Below are 21,064 nucleotides of genomic sequence, written 5' to 3' on the forward strand. Positions count from 1 at the left end.
ATCATGACGGAACACCTCAAGATATAATAACCTAGCGTAGTTTCTTTTGGTGTCATTTTGTATTCGCTCTTACTGCATCAATCTTTCTTGCTTGAGTTGTAGACAACTAGATACTAGATTATTGAAATTTCCTCCAACACCTCAAGCCCTGTCCGCATCCTGTGTCTTTCCCGATCACAAAGTAACTGGCAACTTGGGTTATCTATCGCAACGACCTCACTGATGAGTCTGTATCCTTTCTCAGTAGAACGGAGGATATATGGACAGGATGTGCCCATCAGTAGCCAGATTTCATCACCCAGTTCAGTTTCATTTCGGCATTGGGGGTCGAGCCCATCACTCAAGGGGAATCTTTTGCATCCGTAACTCGGTACATCGTCGCAAAAGCTTTCCAAGGTACATAAGCGCAGTGCTTTCACAAATAGAACAGGCATTTGACTATCGTCATTACTCGCACCAAACCGAATGGAGCCAACGGCATCGTGTCTGATCTGAGCGGTGATGCTAGCAATTTGGTAATTTTCTGACAGGCCGAAAACGGAGATCGCTGAAACAGTCGCGGAAGTCCAATCAGGAACCCATGATGGTAATCGACATGAAGGTGCTTTTGCAAGTTGAAGTGCGTACAGAAATATGTTGAGATCTCCTTCGAAAAGAATTATCTTGATTGCAGTATCAATCAGTACGCGTGAAATATCATTAGACCTGGAATAGTTGGGCATGATGTTGTATCCCGGGTGGGCAAGTCCCAGTTGAGAAAAAACCTTATCTCGGGGGTCAGTGGCCTTGGAATGACGAGCATCCAGCGCCAATTTCTTAAAATCCATGTTGCACTCTACCGGGTTATCTCCTAACAAGGTCTTTTGGAGAAGTAAGAACCGGGCAACATGGCAAGTCTCCAATGTGAGATAGTGTCGGTTGGTCAGAGCTTGCATTTCTTTCTTGACCTCGCCTCTCGCCAATGAAGCATCAGAAAAGATGTTCTCGGAGTGATGGGGGTTGGCAACAAGACTCGAATGGCAGATGGCTTGGAGCCACGATATCTCGGAAAGGTCCTGGGCTTCCTTGTGATATAGGAAAATCGTAGTTTGGGAACAGGCAAACTCTTGACGGATCCAAGCCCGGCTCCACCACGGACACTCAAGTAGGTCGTAGAAGGCATTCCAGCCTTTGATATAGTCTTCCATTATAATGTGGTAGTAAGATCGAGAAGTATACTGCTGCACATCTCGCTGAGAAAACCAAGAAAACGCATTTGGCCAAGCTTTGTCTTCCTGGTGTGTTGAGAGGCATATAAAGGTTCTCTGAGAATTCAAATAGATGTCTCGCATGAATGATACCTGGTGTGACCTTTCTGAATCATTGTGTTGATTGATGCATATCTGGTCGATCCACAAAATGCAGTCGTCCTCAGAGTACTTGGCAGTGCTCCAATATGCCAGTGTTTCGCGAAGAGCGCAGTCGAGATTACCAAATACATTGAACTCTATCCCCTGAAGAAGAATGGGCTTGGTGTCTGCGGCGCTACCTGCGCAGTAGGATATCGTGCAGTACTCTTTGCTGATGTCTGTGAGTTTCTGTGGGGGAAGAAAGTCGCAGCAGATCAAATCGTTCCCAGGGTTCTTGAAGACATGGACCAATCTGATTTCATGCTCGAGAGGATTGAGATCTTGATAAGCATGTTGCTGCAAGAAATGCTCATTTGCGGGAGTTGCGAATATTTCTTTGGAGGGTGTTTGGTCTTTTGCACTTATGCCTTCCAGGATTTGACTCTTTGGAAGCTCTCTACATGTTTCCGGGTCCAACATGACTGGCGTTGATGCTGTGATGGGGGAAAGCAAAGTTGAATGAGCTGTTTTGGCAGCAAGGTCGTGTTATGGGGTAATAGATGAGGCTATGCGGGGGCAATGCCGCCACCAAAGGGCCAAGCCTCAACCAAACGCTACAGATAATTCTGCCACAACTAGAGTAGTCATTACAGTGTCGGGATGGCCGTAAAGTGCAACATCGAACTGGGAAAAATGGCTGACTTTGGTTGCAGCAGGATTACTGGGGTACGAATACCTTTGTCCCACTTTCTAAGCCATCTCAAATGTGAGCCTCGATTAGTGAGGCAAGCGAATCTTCCGTGCCGAAATAGTTATGCTACCTACAGAGAAGGACATTTTCGCTGACAATATTGGCGTAGGTCAGTCCAGACGCACGGGTGATGATTTGCCAACAGCCCGGCAGTTGTGCGCTACCGTAGGTTATTCATAATCTAAGCCGACACTCAGTTCACATTTTCACATTTTTACATTATAGCCAGAGGTACAGTATTCTGCACAAGTCAAGAATGATATTTATCCGTCCATCCAATCCATTGATACATAGGGACTCAGATACCACTAGCCAGATAGACAAGGAGCTAAGCCAGCCCCATAGATATTCTTTTCCATGCAATAGGAGAGAACATCTAGCTTTCCTTGCCTGGGGCACCGCAGGTGTCAGAGTCAGATAGAACGTTTCCAGGTGCAGCAGCCATCTTCAGTTCAAATATAGACCCATCAGGTAAGGTAATAGACTGAGAGAACGCCTTTCTCTCAGGATTAGACGAACATGCCTGCGCAATCAGCTGCCTCAACAAATCCTCTTGAGAGTTTTCCAACGAGCACTGTTGCACAGGCGGGGGCTTATCGGACTTCCCCTCAATAAGCAAAAAGAGGCCGGTGACGATGAAGTTTTGTCCACCTACACCGGCGAGGTTTGCCCAGAAAGGTTGGTTCAACGTATCCATCACCTCTGGCTTTATTTGTTTAAGCTTTTCGATGAAGGCTCCACTAAGCTGGTACAGGGTTGATCCAAGCGCAGTTGCACTGGACTTGGCGCACTGTAATCCAGTTGCGCAGGCTGAGGAGATATCCCGATGCAAGAGGTTCGAGTCAAGCGAAGGAGGGGACTCATTGTTGTCTGAGCGCTTAGTCAATGCGGCGCCCCTAACATGTACTACGAATGGTTAGTAAGGAAGATTCTGAGCCTTGCATTCTCCTACCTGAGTTGTCCCAATCTTCGGGTGCAACCCCGGCAAACAAGCCGGCTCGGACTTCGTGATATCTATAGATCTTGCCGTTTGATCTTCCATAGTTGCCATGTTGGAGTGTGTCAGCCAAGGAGCGCCTTTCGATCGACTCCAGCGGGCTGGAATGGACGAAGTTCGACAAGAGAACAAGGAGGCTGGCAGCATTGACGAATCTCATGATGAATATGGTAACGAAATGTGGTTACTATGAATGGATAACAAGTGTATAAAGCTAAGACGATTGAAAACTGTGTTGAAAATGTAAGTCAATATCTTCAAAAACGTATGAATGACATAGGCTTATATGCACAATAGTAAAGTGAGTTATTCCTTTCAATTAGCAGTTAGGAAATACATGTATACAAAAGATCCTGAGTGATTTATTTGGGACTTTTGAGTGATCGACACATACGAAAATCGATTTATATAACCCGTTACCATCCAAGATCACCGTAGGATCTGGGGATTGCTACGCGGATTCTCTACGCTTTGATGTTTTATGTTGCTGCCTACTGATTAGACATCAATTGAATCCATGATCGCTGTAGGATTTAATGAATACCACATAATATATCTTGGCTCTAAGTCTTTTTTTTTCGCTGCCTACCCATAATATGCCTGTCTATAGACAAGATCGTCAAGTTGGAGGTTATAGGACTTTTACGTTACTATGCGCTGTAACTACCTATGCAAGGGTTGAGTGGTTGGCAGTGCCGATCCTGTAATGTAAGAGTTGATCCCAGATTAGAATCCCAAGTTCTTGGCTGTAACAGAACTTTTGTAACCTTGAAACTTGCGACCTCATACGGAATAGTTCAATTATACACTGGCGATATCAATAAAAAAGTGTCTAGAGATTTTATAAAAAGTATCTATAAAAGCTATTGACCCAAGTGCTGCCCAAGTTACAGATCAACACTTCCAAACCACTTGACAAAGCATACAATTCCACGATATCACTTCTGTACCTATCTCTAGCTTCAAGACCTTCGGATCTTTATCATGCATTACAAGAACATCCTCTCCCTTATTGCCTCCATTTCCCTCGTCCAGGGATTTGTTATCCCTGAGGGTCTGAAAGACGGTATCTATACCGTCAACAAAGACAAGAGCGGCAATGAGAAGATTGAATTTGTCTCTGAGTTTGACGACTCTGTGAAGCCCAAGATGCGTCGGGTTCCGCTGCCAAATGGCGAGATCGGGGTATGTAATTTATTCAGGAATCACACAAACCATAGCCTAACGTATCACAGTGCACTGGCGCAGGGCTGGACTACAGCGACCTATCGGGAGCCCAAGTACAGTTGTATAACTACTGTGGAGGCAGCGCCCCTCTTACCTCCAACCTCATGGTTTTTGTTCATGGCTCGGCCAAAGCCTACGTCTGTAACTATGGGGGAGCGAATACTTGCGCTGACCACGAGGCCAAGGCGGCGTTTGCTTCGCTCTCTGGGAACTGCGGAAACCCATCATCTCCTCTTGGTGGCTGGTAAGGTTTCTTATCATCGTGTAATAGACTTGGTTCTAACTATCTTACAGGTACTGGTTGAAGGATTGGGCAAAGACTTATGGTTATGACGCGGAGGGGGCTGACGTTTGCACTAATCTCTGAATGATGGCTTGCCTTGCTTTCAATTTCATTTATTTTCTTGAACGCATACTGTGGGAGCTCACATGAACTCCTCCATTTGCATGTATCTTTGTCTGATTTACCGAAACCAGTCTTTACCTTGTGTATTAAATTCAAATTCATAGGGTTTAATTAAGCCTTGACCAATTTAAAAGCACTGTTTGTGTGGAGTCTTTACTAAATTTACTTTAGTACCCTCTTTTCAAGTCTTGGAAACCGGTATAATCATATTTTTACTCAAAATGTCTCTTGAACCAAGACACTGCCTGGTTGAACGCTTGCTCCTTGGCAAACAATTGCCTCTTGTCTTTCATATCTCCCTTTACAGCGAAGCCGTGATGAACTCCAGAGAAGAGATTGATCTGGAAGTCCTGCTTTGACTTGGACAGGATCGCTTCACTCTCCTGGCGCTTCTCTACTGTAAAAAGGTCATCAAGCTCTGCGGCTGCGATGGACAGAGGGCCAGTAATAGCAGCCAACTCCTCTGACTCAACGAAGGAGGGGTGGGCAATGAATCCAACGTTGATGCCATCCTTGTAGTGACGGATGAGGTGCTATGAGATGTTATTTTTTGGAAGACTTCCGCGCTTGGGTATGCAACCAACCTTAGCTCCCAAACAGTATCCAACGGCAGCAATCTGAGTAATACCAATGCTTTTGAGGTACTCAATACCGGAGACGACGATGGGATCCACAGCTTCCGCCCCGTGGGGGTTCTTTCCATCGGAGCCCTCACCAAGCCACTTCATAATGTCGAAGCGCTCAGGCATCTCCAATGGCACGGGATCTCCATTGAAAGTATCAACAACAAGACATGTGTAGCCCTCAGCGGCGAAGGCATCAGCCATAAGCTTGCTGTTTTGCCATATGCCGAAGATGTCTGGGAGGTATAGGACAGCCTGCTTGGACTCTTTGGGGGGCTTTGCTAGGTATCCGGTGACATTGCCGACTTTGACAACATCTCCTTTGGGAGTACCCCTCAGAAATCTTAGTTGAAAAGACTCCCAAGTGAAAGAATTGCGAATGACTTACTCGTGGAGGTTGGCGATGGTGCAGCACGCAGCAGGAGGGTGAGAAGCCATTTTCGATATCGTTTTCAGCTGATGGAGTAACGTCGTTGAGGATCACAATTACCACGATAAGATATGGAACAGTAGAGAATGCATAAATACGATAATTCCTCTTACTCCAATCAGTTATTTGATAACAACTGTCTCATGATCAACCGGTTCAGCTTGGACCTTTGCTATAAACGGAATGGTCCGTGACCGTTCCGAAGGCCGGAAGGTGGGTCACTATCCACATTCCGGGGTCGGCAATCGTTCAGTAGATGATAAGTACAGAGCCGATAAGATGATGTAGCTACGGCATTTATAAGGAATACTGTCATCAAATACACCCAGGCTACACAGAATAACTGACTATCACACTATTACCCTCAAATTATACCCACTCGAGATCAATATGGCTACAGACGCTCTCCAAGATGTTCGTCCCATGTTTGAGCTCCGCGGACGAAACTACATCGTCACCGGTGGAGCTCAGGGCATTGGCTTCGCTTGCACACGAGCTATTTGCGAAATGGGCGGCAATGTTGCGGTGTTAGATATCCAAAAAGAGCCTACTGCCGAGTTCAACACGTTGAGTGAGAAGTTCTCCGCCAAGACTGTTTACATCCAAACCGATGTTACGTCACAGGAGAGCATCAATGCGGCGTTCGACAGGGTGTTGAAGGAATTTGAGACTATCGCCGGTGTTGTACCCGCTGCAGGTATCGCTATTGATAAGCCGTTCCTGGATCAGACTTGGGAGGAGTTTACCCGCATCCAAGACATCAATGTAAGCTATCCGGTCTGCCACGATGGACTAGACTAATAGGGATAGGTACGAGGAACATTCTTTGTAGCTCAACTTGCGGCCCGCCAAATGGTCAAGCAAGGCACAGGTGGAAGCATGGTCCTCCTCGCCTCCCAATCCGCACACATCGGCCTTCCCGGCTACCGTATGGCGGCATACAACGCCTCAAAGGGCGGTATCCTCATGCTCTCCAAAGCCTTGGCTGTTGAGCTAGCACCAAAGGGTATCAGGGTGAACACCATCTCTCCAGGATTTGTAGACTCTGAGATGACGAGGACTGTTCGTGAGCTTAAGAGTAAGAGGGAGGGAGAGCAAATGTGGTTGGCGCCGCCAAATCAGAGACTGAGTACACAGAATGATCTCACGGGGGCGGTTATTTACTTGTTGAGTGATGCGGCGAGACATACTACTGCGGCGGATATCCCGATTACTGGCGGATTGCATGCTGGTACTATTGACGGATTGATTAGTTATGAGAACAACTAGGCTGAGTTTAGCGTTAAGAATTATATCAAATTGACTTTATTTATCTCCCCAAACATAACTTGTTCAACTTGAAACCTCGGCCTTCAACCACGTGTTCCATCACATGCAGCTGCATCGTTGATAAAAGAGTCGGAACGGGTCTCGATCTTCACGCTGTATCACTCAATCGTATCGCGAACTGGCAACTAGCACAATTGATAGCCAAGTCAGTTGTTATCAGATGATTGAGATACCTTTCCCGCCATGAGCCTCAAGTGATAAGCCTTCAGCTGGCCAGCGGCCCGCGATGCGGATACTGCACCCGGAATCGGCAAAGTGCCCGTATCCGTTCCTGAACCCCATACCCGCTATCATTGCGATCATATGGAACAGCAAATCATCGGCTGCGGGATCATAATCATCATAATTCATTCCTAGCGCTAATAGTAATCAAAATATACTCTCCGAAAACATGTGATTAACGTCCCCAATCGGCCACTGCAACCTTAGCGAATCCTCCCAGCCCATCTGCATATCCGTATCCGAAATTACTGTCCCAGCCACAAATCCCCCGGGAACGACCCCATTATTAAAAGGCGGCGAGTACTCCGCATAAGGCTGGAAATCTCCAACTGGCTGCGCAAGACTCGCTCTTCTGATTGACTCTGTGACGTTATCTAGACCTTCATGACTTCCTGGGCTCGCTGGGTTTAGAATACCCAGGCTGAGAAGGTTGCGTCGCATCTCGATAAGACGCTTGGCGAGACGACGTGCGGAGCGCGAGCGGTGCGTGTATTTTGTCGTGAGAGTCACGCACATGCTGAAACTGCCGCCGAGAGATTCGATAAGTTCGGGAGTGAGGGTTGGAAGCATTGTTACTCTATTTTGTTTTATAAAAGCGATGAGCAGAAATGCTAGACCAGCGGTGCATGCGAGAATATGCTGGTAATATGGGTGTTGTTTGCGGTAGAGATCTGTAGTCGCGTCCAGCGTGTGTAAAACATGAATGATATCGTAAACTCGATCAGTTGCTGATCGAACGTGGTTCTTTGTAATCTCAATATCCAACTCGGAGAAGAAGAAGGGTTTGAGGAGTTGACTCCGGACGGATTCCGCTCGGAGATTTAGTAGGATCGTCCATGTTGGTGGACGGGTCGATGGGTCTGTATGCCATGCTTGACAGTTTGCAACGGTGTAATCGCCAACAGCCTTCTTTCTCCACTGCTCGATCTGAAAGCTCATCAATTCAAATGAGTTTTCATCGTTATAGCCTTCGCCTTTGGCAGCGTTTGATATAGGTTCACTGAAACGATCGCTTATAAGGATGAAAGAGAGCATGGCTTTAAGGTATGGGTTCTTGACGGAAGATGTAGATACGGAGCTGAAGCTCTTGTCTTGAAAGTGTGTCGGTAGACCAGTTGCGTAGCTCCATTGCCGATCGAGAATGACAATACTGCTGATCAAAGTGCAGGCTTCTGTTCGTTGAGCCTCGGTCTTGACGGTATGTCTGAATACTTCGGCGTTGTGAAGACCGAGTTCCATCAGCATGCGACCTGCGATGCCGCACATGCGCCAAGCTGAACGGGGCATCTCTTGGAAGAAGTCATACCAGCCCTGTTTCAATTAGTAAATATTTCATTCACGATAGTGGCAATACCATACCTTGAGGAATATGATGGTCGCATGCTGAATACTATTAGCAGGGGCAGCCAGCTTCGCATTCACAGCATCCTGAAAGCTATCCCTCAATAAAGTCTCTGTATTCGAGCTCGACGGGTTTCCATCAGCCCTCAAAGCAATAGCCAAGCACAGGTTCAATATTAATAACAACTCGTACGTAGCAGCCCCAGTGCTCGACGCAAGAACATCCCATATTCCAGCACCAGCTTCAGCATACCACGAGCGCGTCTGCATGATGAGCGTATCGATATCAACAACGGGATGAAGTTCGCCAACGACCTCTTGATAAATATACAAAAGCTGAGTGGTCTCTTGCAACCCCATGATTGAACGGAATGTCAAAAGCATAGCTGGGTCGCCTTTGTCGATTGTGCGCGGCGATACAGAGAATTGTGTATTCTGCCCGTCGTTCTGATCGGCCTCATCGGACGCATCGTCTTCGTGAATACTGGCAAGTTGTAATTGCTTTTGTTGGAGCGGTGGACCGGGCAAGCTATTCCGTCGGAGTTTTAATTGTCCCACGTTCAATGCGTAGTCTGGACATGTTGGGCCGTAGAAATGTTGAGAGGCAGTCGTTCGAGAGGATTTTGGCGTTGAGCTCTGATCGTCCGTGGTGGATTCAGTGTAGCTGTGACTGATGATGGGTATTGTATTGGGATTTGTGTTGGGAATAGGATCGCGGGGCCGTGTCGCAGCAATCATCGTCATGGGCGATGGAAGATTTGTTTGTTCCTGGTTACTCGAGTATTTCACTTGCGACGCCAAACTATTCAATTGCTCTTGAAGACTAGAGAGCATGTCAACGATCGCAGCTTGGTTCGTCTGGCATGAAGTCCCCGACGTCGCACAGTCATGGTTCGTAGTCGCAGGTATCGGGTCAGTGATGGCGGGTGCTGGAGGCGCTGCTGTCGTTGTGGCGGGGTGCGGCCAATCGTCGCTGTCAAGACTGGAGCTGTTGTTCTCAAGACTGCTGCTGTAACTGCAATTCTGGTTTCGGCTTGAGCAGTGTCTGCATGGTTGTCGCCCGTCGCATTTTCCCTTTCGTCGTCTACATGCGTCGCATGCGCGCAGAGCATATGGTGTCCTCCGTTTCCCGGTTTCTCCGGTTGAAGTGCTGGATTTCTTAACTCCTTTGGGTTCACGTGCCTGGGCCATGGCTGAAACAGGGGTCCCGTGTGCCCCTTTGTCGCGTCGCGTCGATAAATTTCCCAGTATAGCCGGTCAATTGAGTCTGCCGTTTCATTTAATATTCGTCGAATAGGTCGGAGGTCGGGTCAGAGGAGAGAGAGGCGGAAACTCGGGGGCAAAAGGCGAAGAAACACCGCGTTGATTATTTATCTTGGGTCAATCTTGACTAGCGTCGGTCTTCACCTTGGACCCATGCGGGGTAAACCGGACTAGACTGAGATCGGCGAGGCTAAGCTTCTACTTCTTATCTCCCATAATTTTAGCTGCGGAGATAAGTAGAGGACTTCTATCGATGCGGTTTAGGCGGTGGCCAACTGCTTACATGAGCGGTCTGGGGCCAATCAGACATTATCGGTTTGAAAGACCCTTATCATTCCATCCCGGTTTCGGAAGAGCATCCGCTGCATTGGTTGGTTGGGAGGGTTCAGGGTAGCTGATTCAGTTTATCGCATTTGACGGCATGGCCGAGTCAAAGGATGCAGGTGAAGGCGCTCACCTGGAAGCATAAACGCCTCATAGTCATTAATGGTGGCAATGCCTTATACTGCTGGTGAGGATGTTGTAATGGTTGTGGTAGGCAGAGACAATCTACAATGTCGCACTGATGATATACCAAAGCCCTTCAAGGTGAATTTGTCATCACACGGCGATTTGACGAAATCTCAGATTTTATCCCTAAGCATTTGTGCTTTGTCATGTCGCAAATAGCAAAACTTACCAGCCTGATCTTCTAATTGCCTCATCATACAATACCACTCACTGATTCAATTGGCTATTCCTCCACGGCTATTGAGGCTCAACAGCATGCGACTCTCGACTCTCGAGCGCCCAAGGAAGAAAGCCTCCAAGTGGGGCAAAGTTGTCGTCATATCTCGGGAGCCGGGACCGAATACTACCCGCGGGAAGAAACCTAGGTCACTAGTGTTGTAACGAAATCGATTGACGCCGAACTAATGCTAATATCAAAATGCTACTCTAACTAAATCTCCCGAACCTTGTAACTAAACATCTCATTCGAAGCCACAGAATTCCTATCCCTCATCTTCGCCGCTGTATCAAGGCCCGTCACAGGCACGCGATACTCATACTTGGCACCCTCCTTCTGTCCTGCAACAGGATACGGGAAGGGAAGATATTGCGGTATCAAGCCCAGTTGCGCAAGAACAGTACCTTGATCCCATGCGATATGCTCATGGTAGAGGCGATCACCGCGGATGTTTACGACTGCTGTGAAGGGGACTTCCATCTTCTTGTCGGTTGGTGGAACGCCGGGAAGTCTGGGACATTAGTGGAAGTGGTATGAAGAGAGATTGAGGTAACTCACAGCCAGTCGATTGTCTTGTTATGTGTGAACTTGTAGAGGAATTCATCGACTACTCGGTCAATACCGATTGTGCGGCTGATGAGTTCAAGTTCGGTGTCGTCTGAGTTTTGAAAGATGAAGTTATCGCGGTAGAAAGTTGTAAGTGACTTGCGGCCGATGCCACCCGTAAGCTGAACCAGTATTAGTATACCAAACCAGCTTCAATGTTTAGGAGCTGCAGTGAACTGACTGTAGGTACGTGGTTAACATATGGCTGATCAACCATAGTGCTCATCGTATGCTCAACCGAGCGGTCCGCAAACTCATAATAGGTATGCTCATCCCAGATAGCTTCAAGATCAAAGTAGGGGCCGTTGGTAAGAGGCTTGAGAAACGTCAAGTTTCTCGTGTGTGATAGAGACTCAGTCCAGTAGTCAAAGTCATCTTGGAATGGTGTTGCCATGAGATGAGATTTTGCGCTGGAGTATGAGTATGCTGTGAGGCCATCACTTCTCTCAATGATGGCTGTGCGGCCTGCAATGTGGCGCAACATGGGGATGCTGGATTTCTCAAGGCCTGAAAGGTCTGCATCGTTGGCGTAGATCACTGCACCTACTAGACCAGAGTTGTTGACTGAGCCGGCTACCTGGTTCCATAGTTTGGGGTCATATGCTGTCGGAGAATTAGTATCACATCACCAACCAACATGTGAAATCACTGACCAATAAGTCCAATCTTGCTATCTTTCTCCAATTGCTCACAACCCCTCAGAGCCTTCAATGCATCACTCAACACCTCACCAGCATCTCTGTTAAACGCCTTCGCTTGTATCTCAACAACAGCATACCCCTCCTCAGCCCACTTCAAAAGAGCAGAAGGAACACCCTCAATGATCTCCAAATGCTTCTCCGAGTCAGGACTCAGAATAACAAGACCAGGTCCATGACCCCGTCTCGAAAGTGGAGGCAGAAGAGTAATCCCCTCACCAACAGTCTGAGGCTTGGCCTGGGGAAGAGGAGCAGGAGGCTTTGAAATGTCGGCGTACATTGTGAAAATTGATTGGTTGGTTTTTGAGTCTGGGGGTAAAAGGTGGTCTAGGCGCTGCTCGAAGAAACAATATATAGATAGTAAATTAGAATGTGAAGTACGTAGAGCGGAACTCCGCCGAAGGTTAGTAAACCCCAGATTATGATACGAGGGGTTATCGCAGACCCCGCTTTTGACAAGTCTTATCGCAGATCTGAGATAAATGCTTCAGTTTCGGAACTTCCGACCGGAAAGTCCGTAGGCGCATGATGCGCTGTTAGTATTCGAGCTAAGCATGATAACCGAGTCAACTCCAGCGAGTCATATCTGTTCCTGCGTCACTAATCTGGATTAGATATGTGATTTACAGGGTTCGGAACACTTATTGAAGCTATCGTGTCGTTCCGTAGCAATGATTTACCCCAGATAAGGCAATTGATACGTGGAGACGGAATGGGGATAACGGAACGTCGAATCTGGGGTAGAACCCAAGCTAGTGTTATCGGCATTCCTTGTTTACGACAGTTCTACAGCAGTTGAGATATCGTTCCGACACGTTCTTGGTTTGTTTTAGGGGTTCAGCTGAAGTGTCAGTTGGAGATTAGACGAGGTTTTGGAGTGAAACTGACGTTTGGGGATACCCGACGCTTGTTGTTGGAGAGATATAGAAAGCCCATTTCGCCCCCTTGGCTGTCTGCATCATCATACTTGCTTCTTTCAACTAATAGAGGATACACGATCTTGCCTTTTACCTCTTAACATTCATTCTTCTACCCTTATCAAGACAATATGACTAAATCATATGATGTCGTGGTTGTTGGTGCCGGTAAGGATCCCACTCCCCCTTCTAAAGACATCATCGACTAACAAGTCAGGATGGTTCGGTCTGGCCGCCGCAAAAGCCATCAGACAAATCAGCCCACACGCCAACCTCGCCGTTCTCGAGTCTGCCGAGTCATGCGGTGGCACTTGGTCCAAGAACCGTCTCTATCCCGGTCTCAAGTCCAACAATATGAAGGGCACATACGAATTCCCCGACTTTCCTATGGTCGAGAAGACATACGGCGTCAAGCCCAACAGCCACATCCCCGGAACAGTTCTCCACCGATACCTCACCGACTTTGCCAAGCACTACGACATTCACGACCGAATCCAGTTTAACACTGCTGTGAACTTGGTGGAGCGAAATGGTGATGCTGGCTGGAGAGTTAGTGTTACTTCCCCCGAGGGAACAGAAAGTATCACTACCGAGAGATTGGTCCTAGCTACTGGTCTCACATCAACACCGAATATGCCCCAGTACAAGAACGCTGAGAAGTTCGGTGCTCCTCTCTTCCACGCTAAGGACTTCTGCAAGGAGGCTCCTAACCTGAACGTCAAGAAGGCTATCGTTGTTGGCGGTGCCAAGTCTGCCTTTGATGTTGCTTACGCTCTGGTTCAAGATGGCGCAACAGTCGATTTGGTTGTTCGCCCTACAGGAAATGGTCCGGTTTGGATCGCCCCTCCTTTCGTCACACCTCTCAAGAAGCGACTTGATCAGTTGCTCAACATTCGATGGATGACATGGTTCAGCCCTTGTCCTTGGGGCCAAGAAGATGGTTACCCTGCTGTGCGAAACTTCCTCCATGGAACTGCTGTCGGCCGATTCCTTGTTAGCAACTTCTGGAAGACTTTGAGCAACGATGTAACTGGCGCTATTGGTTATGACTCTCATCCTGAGCTTGCAAAGCTCAAGCCTTGGCACTCTGCCTTCTGGATCGGTAGTGGACTTAGTATCTTGAACTACGACAGCCCTCTGTTTGATCTTGTTAAGCAGGGCAAGATTAGAGTACACATCGATGACATTGAGTCGTTGGAGCCTAACCGAGCTGTGCTGGCTTCTGGCAACGTTATCGACACGGATGCTATTATTTGTTCAACTGGCTGGAAGAAGGAATCTACTATCAAGTTCGCAGAGGATGAGCTCGGTCTTCCCTACTCCACTGAGAAGAAGCGCTCTTTGGCCCAAGCCGCCGACGAGAAGGTCCTTTCTCTTTACCCTAGCCTCAAGAACCAACCAGAGCTTAACGTCAAGCCCAAGGAAGCCAACCCCCTTCGCTACTACCGCTTCATGATTCCCTCTGGCATGGTCAAGACCCGTGACTTGGCTTTCGCCGGTATGATCTCAACTGTCAGCACAGCCACATGCGCAACTATCCAAGGCCACTGGATTGCTGCTTTCCTCACCGGCAAGATCGATCGCATTCCTACTTCTGAGAAGGAGATTACTGACGAGATTATGCTTCACACCCAATGGGGCAAGTGGCGATACCCTTGCGGTTACGGAGCTGATCTTCCTGATCTTGTATTTGAGGGTCTGCCTTATTGCAACATGCTTATGAAGGATATGGGACTTGAGACACATCGCAAGGGAAGCCGGTTCCAGGAACTTACTTCGCCTTATCTCCCTGCTGATTTCAAGGGATTGGTTGAGGAGTGGAAAGAGAAGCACGAGGCTTCTGAAGAGATTAACGGTGTCGAGGTCGGGCAACTTGCTGGTTCGCTGAAGAAGGCGTAGAGTGTGTTTTTTTTGTTGTTAGCATATATCCATAGTCGAGATTGTTCGCGCTACTGTCCATCATCGGTTGTCGTATGATAGAAGAATAAAAACAGCATTCTTTAAATACGTTGTGCCTCTTTGTCAGCCAATAGGAGCACCTGTCGCGATAATGATTAAAGGCCTCTGACTGGCTTCAATGGACCCCAGCAGACCATCCACATTCCATAGAGGGGTTGCCCACTGAAACTTCAGCACTGGCGCCAAAAGCCTCTGCGTGTCACCGAATTGCTTCGCTGTCCATTGGCGCGGGTATGGCTTGTTATCGAGCTCTCATAAATGATGTTACTATAATAGAGCCAAAGAATGCTTGGCGATTTTCTCAGATCTGCGATAGATCTAATTGAGTTATTAGAACCTTGTAAACTGATGTCATTTGTCAGCCTGAAGCGCGCCCTTCGACTGAACTATGACGCTGCTTACCATCAATTGCTGCGACCTTAGATTCTACCTAAAAGAGCTTATCTTGACATCAATCTCGTGTCGCAATCATTAAGCACCAAGTATAACAGCGCAAAATGGATCGCAGCTTCGATATCACGACAGACACGGGCGCTGCCTCAATCCACGGCGGCATCATTCCCTTGGAACCCCTCGATCCCAAAGTGAAGCTAAGAACAGCCAATCAAGTCAACAATACCAATGACAGCGATGCGCAGTTGAACCCTCCACCCCCCGAAGGAGAAAATGTCCCAAGAGCACAGAACTCAAGCGGCCTGGGAATATCCAAGACCAGAGGTGTGATTGTCATCGTCACTCTTGCAGGTATCAGCTTTCTCAATACCATGGGCTCTGGCATTCTCATCGCTGCGCTTCCCAAGATCGCTGACGACGTTGGCCTTTCCGAGAACCTCATCTTATGGCCCGCAGCGGTGTATGCGCTCGCAGCTGGATGTCTATTACTCATCTTTGGTGCCATCGCTGATGTTGTAGGGGCCAAGTTGATGTGGGTTACCGGGAGTTTCCTCTTCGTCGCTTTCACATTGGCCGTTGGGCTTGCTCAGACGGGCATTCAGGTCATCCTCTTCCGAACTCTGCTCGGGGCCTCGATTTCGATGTGCTTGCCAACAGCTGTCAGTTTGATAGCCAATACCTTCCCCAAAGGACCTTGGAGAAATGTTGCGTTTGCCATCAACGGCATGGGTAGCCCTCTTGGCTACGCTCTCGGCCTTGTTCTTGGAGGTATCTTCACCGATACGATCGGCTGGAGATGGGCCTACTATATGAGCGCAATCATCAACTTTTGTCTCTCGACAGGCGCAATATGGTCCCTTCCCTCTGTATATACACCCTCTGAGCGAAAGTGGACGACTCGCTTATTGCATGAGATTGATTGGGTTGGAGCTACCACTATGAGTGTTGCGCTCGGCATGCTGCTCTATGTTCTTGCCATGATCTCATCATCGTACAAGAGACTGGATGACCCGCAAAATATCGCGCTTTTGACAATTGCTATTGTTTTGTTGGCTGCATTTCCCTTTTGGATGAACTATCAAGTCAAGCGCGGAAAGCCAGCCTTGATACCCAACAGTCTCTGGAAGAACCGGTCTTTTACATCAGTTTGCATCGCTGTCTTCCTTTGTTGGGCTTCGCTGAATGGTATCGAATATTTCACAACGCTATAGTGAGTCCCCTGAAAGACTAAATTGATCACTTGCTGACCCCAGCTCCGTAGCTTCCAAAAGGTCGAGGGTCTGTCGGCTCTAGAAAGCTCCCTGAGGTTTCTACCGCATGTCATCATGGGTGTAGCAGTCAACATCGTCACTGGCTTTCTCATTGCCAAAGTCAAAGTTCGCACATTAGCAGTTGTATCTGCACTTGTGACAATGGTTGCTGCACCTCTGATGGCGACCGTTGATGTCGGTGAGAACTACTGGCTTGCTCCGTTTTGGGCCATGTTCCTTTCACCCGTAAACCCAGATGGTAAGCTCAATCGCCTTGATCTGGCCAAGCTAATATGAGATAGTACTGTTTACTGTGTCGAACCTCGTTATATCTGATGCTTACCCCCCAGAGATGCAGTCACTCGCTGGCGGCGTCTTCAACGAAGTAGCTCAGTTTGGCAACTCTGTCGGTTTAGCCATCACTGCTGCAATCGCGGCTTCAGTTACAGAGCATTCTAAAATTACGGAACGCCAAGAGGCTTTGATGAAGGGCTATCGGGCTGCCTTTTGGACCATCTTTGCCAGCTGCAGCACTGTCACCATTGTAGTATGGCTTGGTTTGAAGAAGGGCGGTATCGTTGGAAGGAAACAGGATTAAACCATGAGAACTCAAAGTTTTAATAAATTGAAATGGCATTTGAAGCCAGCAAGTCCACGCAGATTAGGTTGAGCCTCAGCGGTCACAGATCTCGTCTCTCCTTCAATCAACATCCCATCAAGCCCATTCCATTCCGCCCAATGAAGTCTCCTATCCCGAATATCTGAACAGAGTGTCTAAAATGCACGTCTCGTTGTGTCTGGCAAGCCGCCCCGATATACCGCCATGGGACGTGTTTTGCATCCATCGAATGGAAGTCCCTCTCCCCCTGTAGCTCTGGTGAAGGTCTGACTTAGGCCTAGGTCTTGGCAGCGGATTTCGGTGCACAGATACCAGTATAACCTGATAATAGGCTTGGGGAGTCAAGCAAACTTACACTATATATGCGAATAAGTCCCTGCACTGCTGGGGATTGAAGATCTCGCGACATCTGCTAACGCTACAGTTAAAAATATGGCTGTAAAGTTGGATAGCTAATTAGTTATTCATATACCATTTTCATTAAGCAAACTTAGGAAGTGTACCCTAGTTGCTACTAATTCCTGCCTAATTCCTTCTTAATTGGATTATATCCCATATAGGCATCAATAGTCGCATTTGCTTCCTCAATACTGTTGGCATCCACTTGAATCATGTTATTATGAAGTAGACTCAGGATAAGCGGAGCGACTCACTTCCGATACCATAACTGGCTTTACGATTAGAGAGGGAACCTCCATCTTTGGCGACTTCGTAACAAGTCGAGGGGTTGTGGCCGGCGCTGGAGCTTGGGTCCATAGAGGACTGGGTGGATTGTTTTTGCTCAGACATTGTCAGGGCTCTGTTGAGGCGTTTGAATATTTATTAGTTGGGTTTCTGAAGAAATTGCCGTACTCAATGAGAACACTGATATTTGCGAATGGTTGGCGATACTTATACTGATGCTAAGCTTAGGTGGGAAGACTAAGTTGGCCATTATCTCGTCATTGTGCGTGTACTTTTGTCAGTCTAGGCAAATTAACCCCGCCTTTAGCATAGGAAACAGGATTATCCATCCAGCTACCCCGCAATTCACATGGAACGCATAGTACCAAAGGGACCGTTTGGTCATCATGAGCATTATAGCCTCGGGTTAGATCAAGAAGTGAGGGTACGGATTACCCCAGTTAGCTCTGGTGGCTAATGCGAATCTATTTACACTTGAAAGGAGAATCACGGCCGTAATTGAAAAAGCCTTGCTTTTCGCAATTGATGATTGTGACTGAGCGGTCTTTTTAAAGCTAGCGAGATCTATTTCGCCCCCGTGTTCTTGTAGCTACCTAGCCTAATAAAGCTGTTTCATTCATCAACAATGAGCGTGTCGATGAAGAGAGGTTTGCAGGCCACCGACGGGTGAGACCGACTATGGATTCAAGACTTTCCAAAGAGCCTTCTGGCAAACCCTCGAGCTCCTTCTGCCTGTGTGATCATCTTCTTACGATCCGCTTGGAACTGATCTGGAGAGGTTAAGACGCATTGGTTGATTTGCCTGTGTTTTGACATCCTGAACCGTGTTTCACAGGTCCAGACGCCTTTGAGAAACTCCCCAGGGGACGGTATCACTCTGATCTGACGTTCTGGCAAAGACATTATGAACTCTGGCCTCAAGACCTCGCAAATGGCTGCTGCCCAGTTGGCTGAAAGGGCTGGTTTATGAGATGCCCAGTCTGTGAGAGACAATTGCGGAGCCACTGCAATCACCTGGAGCGGTTCGGTACCCATGATGTTCTTGGTACAGGCGTGTTGGGGGCGGATTGTTGGCTGTACTGTATACTATAAAGACGTTAGAACAAGGTGCGTGTGGTTTTCCTTCAAGTGTTGAACGAACCTCGTGTATCGTCCCATGTATCATTTTGCCAGAGACCTTGCAATGATCTTTATGATAAGGCGGATCCAGTGGAACGCCATCGACTTTGCTTACTAGGTTTTCTGTCTTATAAAGTATACCAAGTTCTGTGAGGATAGTCTCAATCTCAGGATCAATTCCGTCCCATCGTGGGGGTCCCTCAACGACGATGATGATGTTGTGCCATGGCGGCGGGACATCACCACCCAGTTCTAGACGTCGTGTCAATCCAGTGACTGCAGTAGTGATGAATTCCCACTGGCGTTTAAAACAAGAAGAAGTAGTTTTAGTAGTCACGGGGATGTAGAAGACAAGTTTGATGTCTCTGGGCTTCAGGAACCGCCTGGGTCGTAGAGTATCCTTCTGGAAACGAAAATCCTGTGCTAAACACGTCAACGCCGTGAAGCTATTACAGGAGGACTCGATGTAGTAATCTTCAGACAAGAGATCTGTGACTGCCGTTGGCATGGGCCAGTTGATCAATAATCTGCCATTGAAGGTTTCGACCTCTAAGTAGTGGAAGTCTGGTGTTGATGACACCGCGGCAGATGCTGAGAGAGGAATGCGTTCTGACTTTGTTGCTTTTCTTGAGAGATAGTTGGCTACCTCAGATTCTTCTTTCTCGTAATCGTGAGAGTACTCATTATCACTATCATGATTTGCAGGGTCTGGCTTGAAATATCGTTTCCGGGCGACATCACTGGCTTCTGCTGGGCTGCTCTGAGATGTCTTCTTAGGAACTCTCGCACCATGCGAATCATGTGTTTCAGTCGTTCCTTGTGAATGTTCTCGTAAAGATGTAGAATGGGCTGAGGTGATCAAACGATGAACTCCACCCGAATATAGCTGGCGTTTGCGATCTTGCCGTTCTTTGTTCTTTTTCTCCCACCATTCAGTCTCACTCTCAACCGAAGACCTCTCCCAGTCTTCAATGTTAGCATCCTTGGGCGGTACTAGACCTAGGTCATCATCTTCCTCGGAAGGGTTCCCAGTGACCTGAATGATGGAAAGCGATCGGTTTTTGCTGTGGAGACTGGGGCGATCGTTGGGCATCTTTCAGTTTTGCTTTAGCCAAATTTTCCTCGTGCTGTTGTTTTTCCCATCTCTTCTTCTTCAACTTGAATGACACCGGGTCACTCGCTACGGAATCTAACTCCCAGTCTGAGAGATAAGCATTATCAGAAGGCCTCTTGACTCCTCCTTCTGCCTCAAGGACAGACGACGGTGCTTTTGTGCTGGAATCTCCGTCGATGGATGCGCCGTCCAAGGCCTTCTCAGTATATGTCGTCATCTCCTCAAGAAAGTTTTGAAGGATATAGTCGCTTCCTCCTTGCTTCGGTAATCGTTTTTGAAGGCGGAGTATTTCTTCCAAAATTTGTGTCGTATCATCTTTTATCGCCGATGTCTCATTCCGAATCTCCGATGTGTCGTTTTTTATCTCTTTGGTAATGTGCCTGTATTTGTTGGCCAACTTGTTTGAAGTGATTGCGAGTTTACTTACAGCGACAACATATCTAGAGCTAACTCTAATGCCGTCTTGTGAGCCTCAAGATTCGAACGCAATTTTGCGACATCTCCTTGTCCATTGATGACCCAACCAGCCTTGGTTTTGAGTCGACTATCGACGCCATATTTCGTGATACACTCTTGTAGCTCTACGACCACAGAATTACAATTGATGATGATACCCGAGACATGGCGTCCGAGAGTCGTAGGAAAGACCTTGCTCTCATCAGTCACGTCTTCCTGGATAAGTCCAAGGACTGTTTGTAGAGAGAGCAGCTCACGGGCCACCCTGTCTAGATCACCCCGAGACTCGCGACAAGTTCGAACAAAGGAGTTGATGGACAGTGAGAGCGACCCTATGGTTGAAATGAGAGTGGCGCAACCTGTCGCTATCGATAAAGGGTCCATGATACTGTGTGATACCCATAATCTATGAAAATGCGACAGTCAGATTCTTGAGCGAGGGGTTCTGAACCGGTTTTCAACTGACAGGGATCATTTGAGCTGTGATGCCCCATTGGCTGATGAGTTCAACATCTTTTCTCACAGCGCTTAACAATTATCTACCTTGCGTCATTGGCTCAATCAAAATGCCAAGCTTCAACCGCAATAACGGGATAATCCGAGAA

At 47.7% G+C, this 21,064-nt stretch overlaps 11 protein-coding genes across 11 annotated transcripts; 4 read left to right on the forward strand and 7 right to left on the reverse strand.

Moving 5' to 3' along the window:
- Positions 1–113: 113 nt before the first annotated feature.
- On the reverse strand, positions 114–1,808 carry FPRO_12077 (uncharacterized protein; the record flags this gene model as incomplete). The annotated part of the gene is made up of 1 exon (XM_031221620.1): positions 114–1,808. The coding sequence occupies one exon, from the start codon at positions 1,806–1,808 to the stop codon at positions 114–116; it is 1,695 nt and encodes a 564-aa protein (XP_031087161.1).
- Positions 1,809–2,455: 647 nt separating this feature from the next.
- Positions 2,456–3,236, reverse strand: FPRO_12078 (uncharacterized protein; the record flags this gene model as incomplete). The annotated part of the gene is made up of 2 exons (XM_031221621.1): positions 2,456–2,985; positions 3,032–3,236. The coding sequence occupies 2 exons, from the start codon at positions 3,234–3,236 to the stop codon at positions 2,456–2,458; spliced, it is 735 nt and encodes a 244-aa protein (XP_031087162.1).
- An 824-nt stretch (positions 3,237–4,060) lies between these two features.
- FPRO_12079 (uncharacterized protein) lies at positions 4,061–4,670 on the forward strand (the record flags this gene model as incomplete). Its single annotated transcript, XM_031221622.1, has 3 exons — positions 4,061–4,261; positions 4,312–4,547; positions 4,598–4,670. The coding sequence occupies 3 exons, from the start codon at positions 4,061–4,063 to the stop codon at positions 4,668–4,670; spliced, it is 510 nt and encodes a 169-aa protein (XP_031087163.1).
- Positions 4,671–4,921: 251 nt separating this feature from the next.
- Positions 4,922–5,770, reverse strand: FPRO_12080 (uncharacterized protein; the record flags this gene model as incomplete). Its single annotated transcript, XM_031221623.1, has 3 exons — positions 4,922–5,242; positions 5,294–5,666; positions 5,721–5,770. The coding sequence occupies 3 exons, from the start codon at positions 5,768–5,770 to the stop codon at positions 4,922–4,924; spliced, it is 744 nt and encodes a 247-aa protein (XP_031087164.1).
- A 382-nt stretch (positions 5,771–6,152) lies between these two features.
- FPRO_12081 (uncharacterized protein) lies at positions 6,153–7,031 on the forward strand (the record flags this gene model as incomplete). Its single annotated transcript, XM_031221624.1, has 2 exons — positions 6,153–6,527; positions 6,573–7,031. 2 exons carry the CDS (start codon positions 6,153–6,155, stop codon positions 7,029–7,031), a joined length of 834 nt encoding a protein of 277 aa, XP_031087165.1.
- Positions 7,032–7,460: 429 nt separating this feature from the next.
- Positions 7,461–9,845, reverse strand: FPRO_12082 (uncharacterized protein; the record flags this gene model as incomplete). The annotated part of the gene is made up of 2 exons (XM_031221626.1): positions 7,461–8,624; positions 8,673–9,845. 2 exons carry the CDS (start codon positions 9,843–9,845, stop codon positions 7,461–7,463), a joined length of 2,337 nt encoding a protein of 778 aa, XP_031087166.1.
- Positions 9,846–10,857: 1,012 nt separating this feature from the next.
- FPRO_12083 (related to dienelactone hydrolase and related enzymes) lies at positions 10,858–12,228 on the reverse strand (the record flags this gene model as incomplete). The annotated part of the gene is made up of 4 exons (XM_031221627.1): positions 10,858–11,155; positions 11,203–11,372; positions 11,432–11,853; positions 11,904–12,228. 4 exons carry the CDS (start codon positions 12,226–12,228, stop codon positions 10,858–10,860), a joined length of 1,215 nt encoding a protein of 404 aa, XP_031087167.1.
- A 768-nt stretch (positions 12,229–12,996) lies between these two features.
- FPRO_12084 (uncharacterized protein) lies at positions 12,997–14,764 on the forward strand (the record flags this gene model as incomplete). Its single annotated transcript, XM_031221628.1, has 2 exons — positions 12,997–13,033; positions 13,083–14,764. 2 exons carry the CDS (start codon positions 12,997–12,999, stop codon positions 14,762–14,764), a joined length of 1,719 nt encoding a protein of 572 aa, XP_031087168.1.
- Positions 14,765–15,321: 557 nt separating this feature from the next.
- FPRO_12085 (uncharacterized protein) lies at positions 15,322–17,065 on the forward strand (the record flags this gene model as incomplete). Its single annotated transcript, XM_031221629.1, has 3 exons — positions 15,322–16,427; positions 16,479–16,726; positions 16,770–17,065. The coding sequence occupies 3 exons, from the start codon at positions 15,322–15,324 to the stop codon at positions 17,063–17,065; spliced, it is 1,650 nt and encodes a 549-aa protein (XP_031087169.1).
- A 535-nt stretch (positions 17,066–17,600) lies between these two features.
- On the reverse strand, positions 17,601–17,875 carry FPRO_12086 (uncharacterized protein; the record flags this gene model as incomplete). Its single annotated transcript, XM_031221630.1, has 2 exons — positions 17,601–17,689; positions 17,740–17,875. The coding sequence occupies 2 exons, from the start codon at positions 17,873–17,875 to the stop codon at positions 17,601–17,603; spliced, it is 225 nt and encodes a 74-aa protein (XP_031087170.1).
- A 579-nt stretch (positions 17,876–18,454) lies between these two features.
- FPRO_12087 (uncharacterized protein) lies at positions 18,455–20,843 on the reverse strand (the record flags this gene model as incomplete). The annotated part of the gene is made up of 4 exons (XM_031221631.1): positions 18,455–18,856; positions 18,912–19,855; positions 19,926–20,383; positions 20,431–20,843. 4 exons carry the CDS (start codon positions 20,841–20,843, stop codon positions 18,455–18,457), a joined length of 2,217 nt encoding a protein of 738 aa, XP_031087171.1.
- Between the last annotated feature and the right edge of the window lie 221 nt (positions 20,844–21,064).

Source organism: Fusarium proliferatum (genome assembly GCF_900067095.1).
Source record: "Fusarium proliferatum ET1 genome assembly, contig: FPRO_scaffold010, whole genome shotgun sequence".
Taxonomy (NCBI): domain Eukaryota; kingdom Fungi; phylum Ascomycota; class Sordariomycetes; order Hypocreales; family Nectriaceae; genus Fusarium; species Fusarium proliferatum.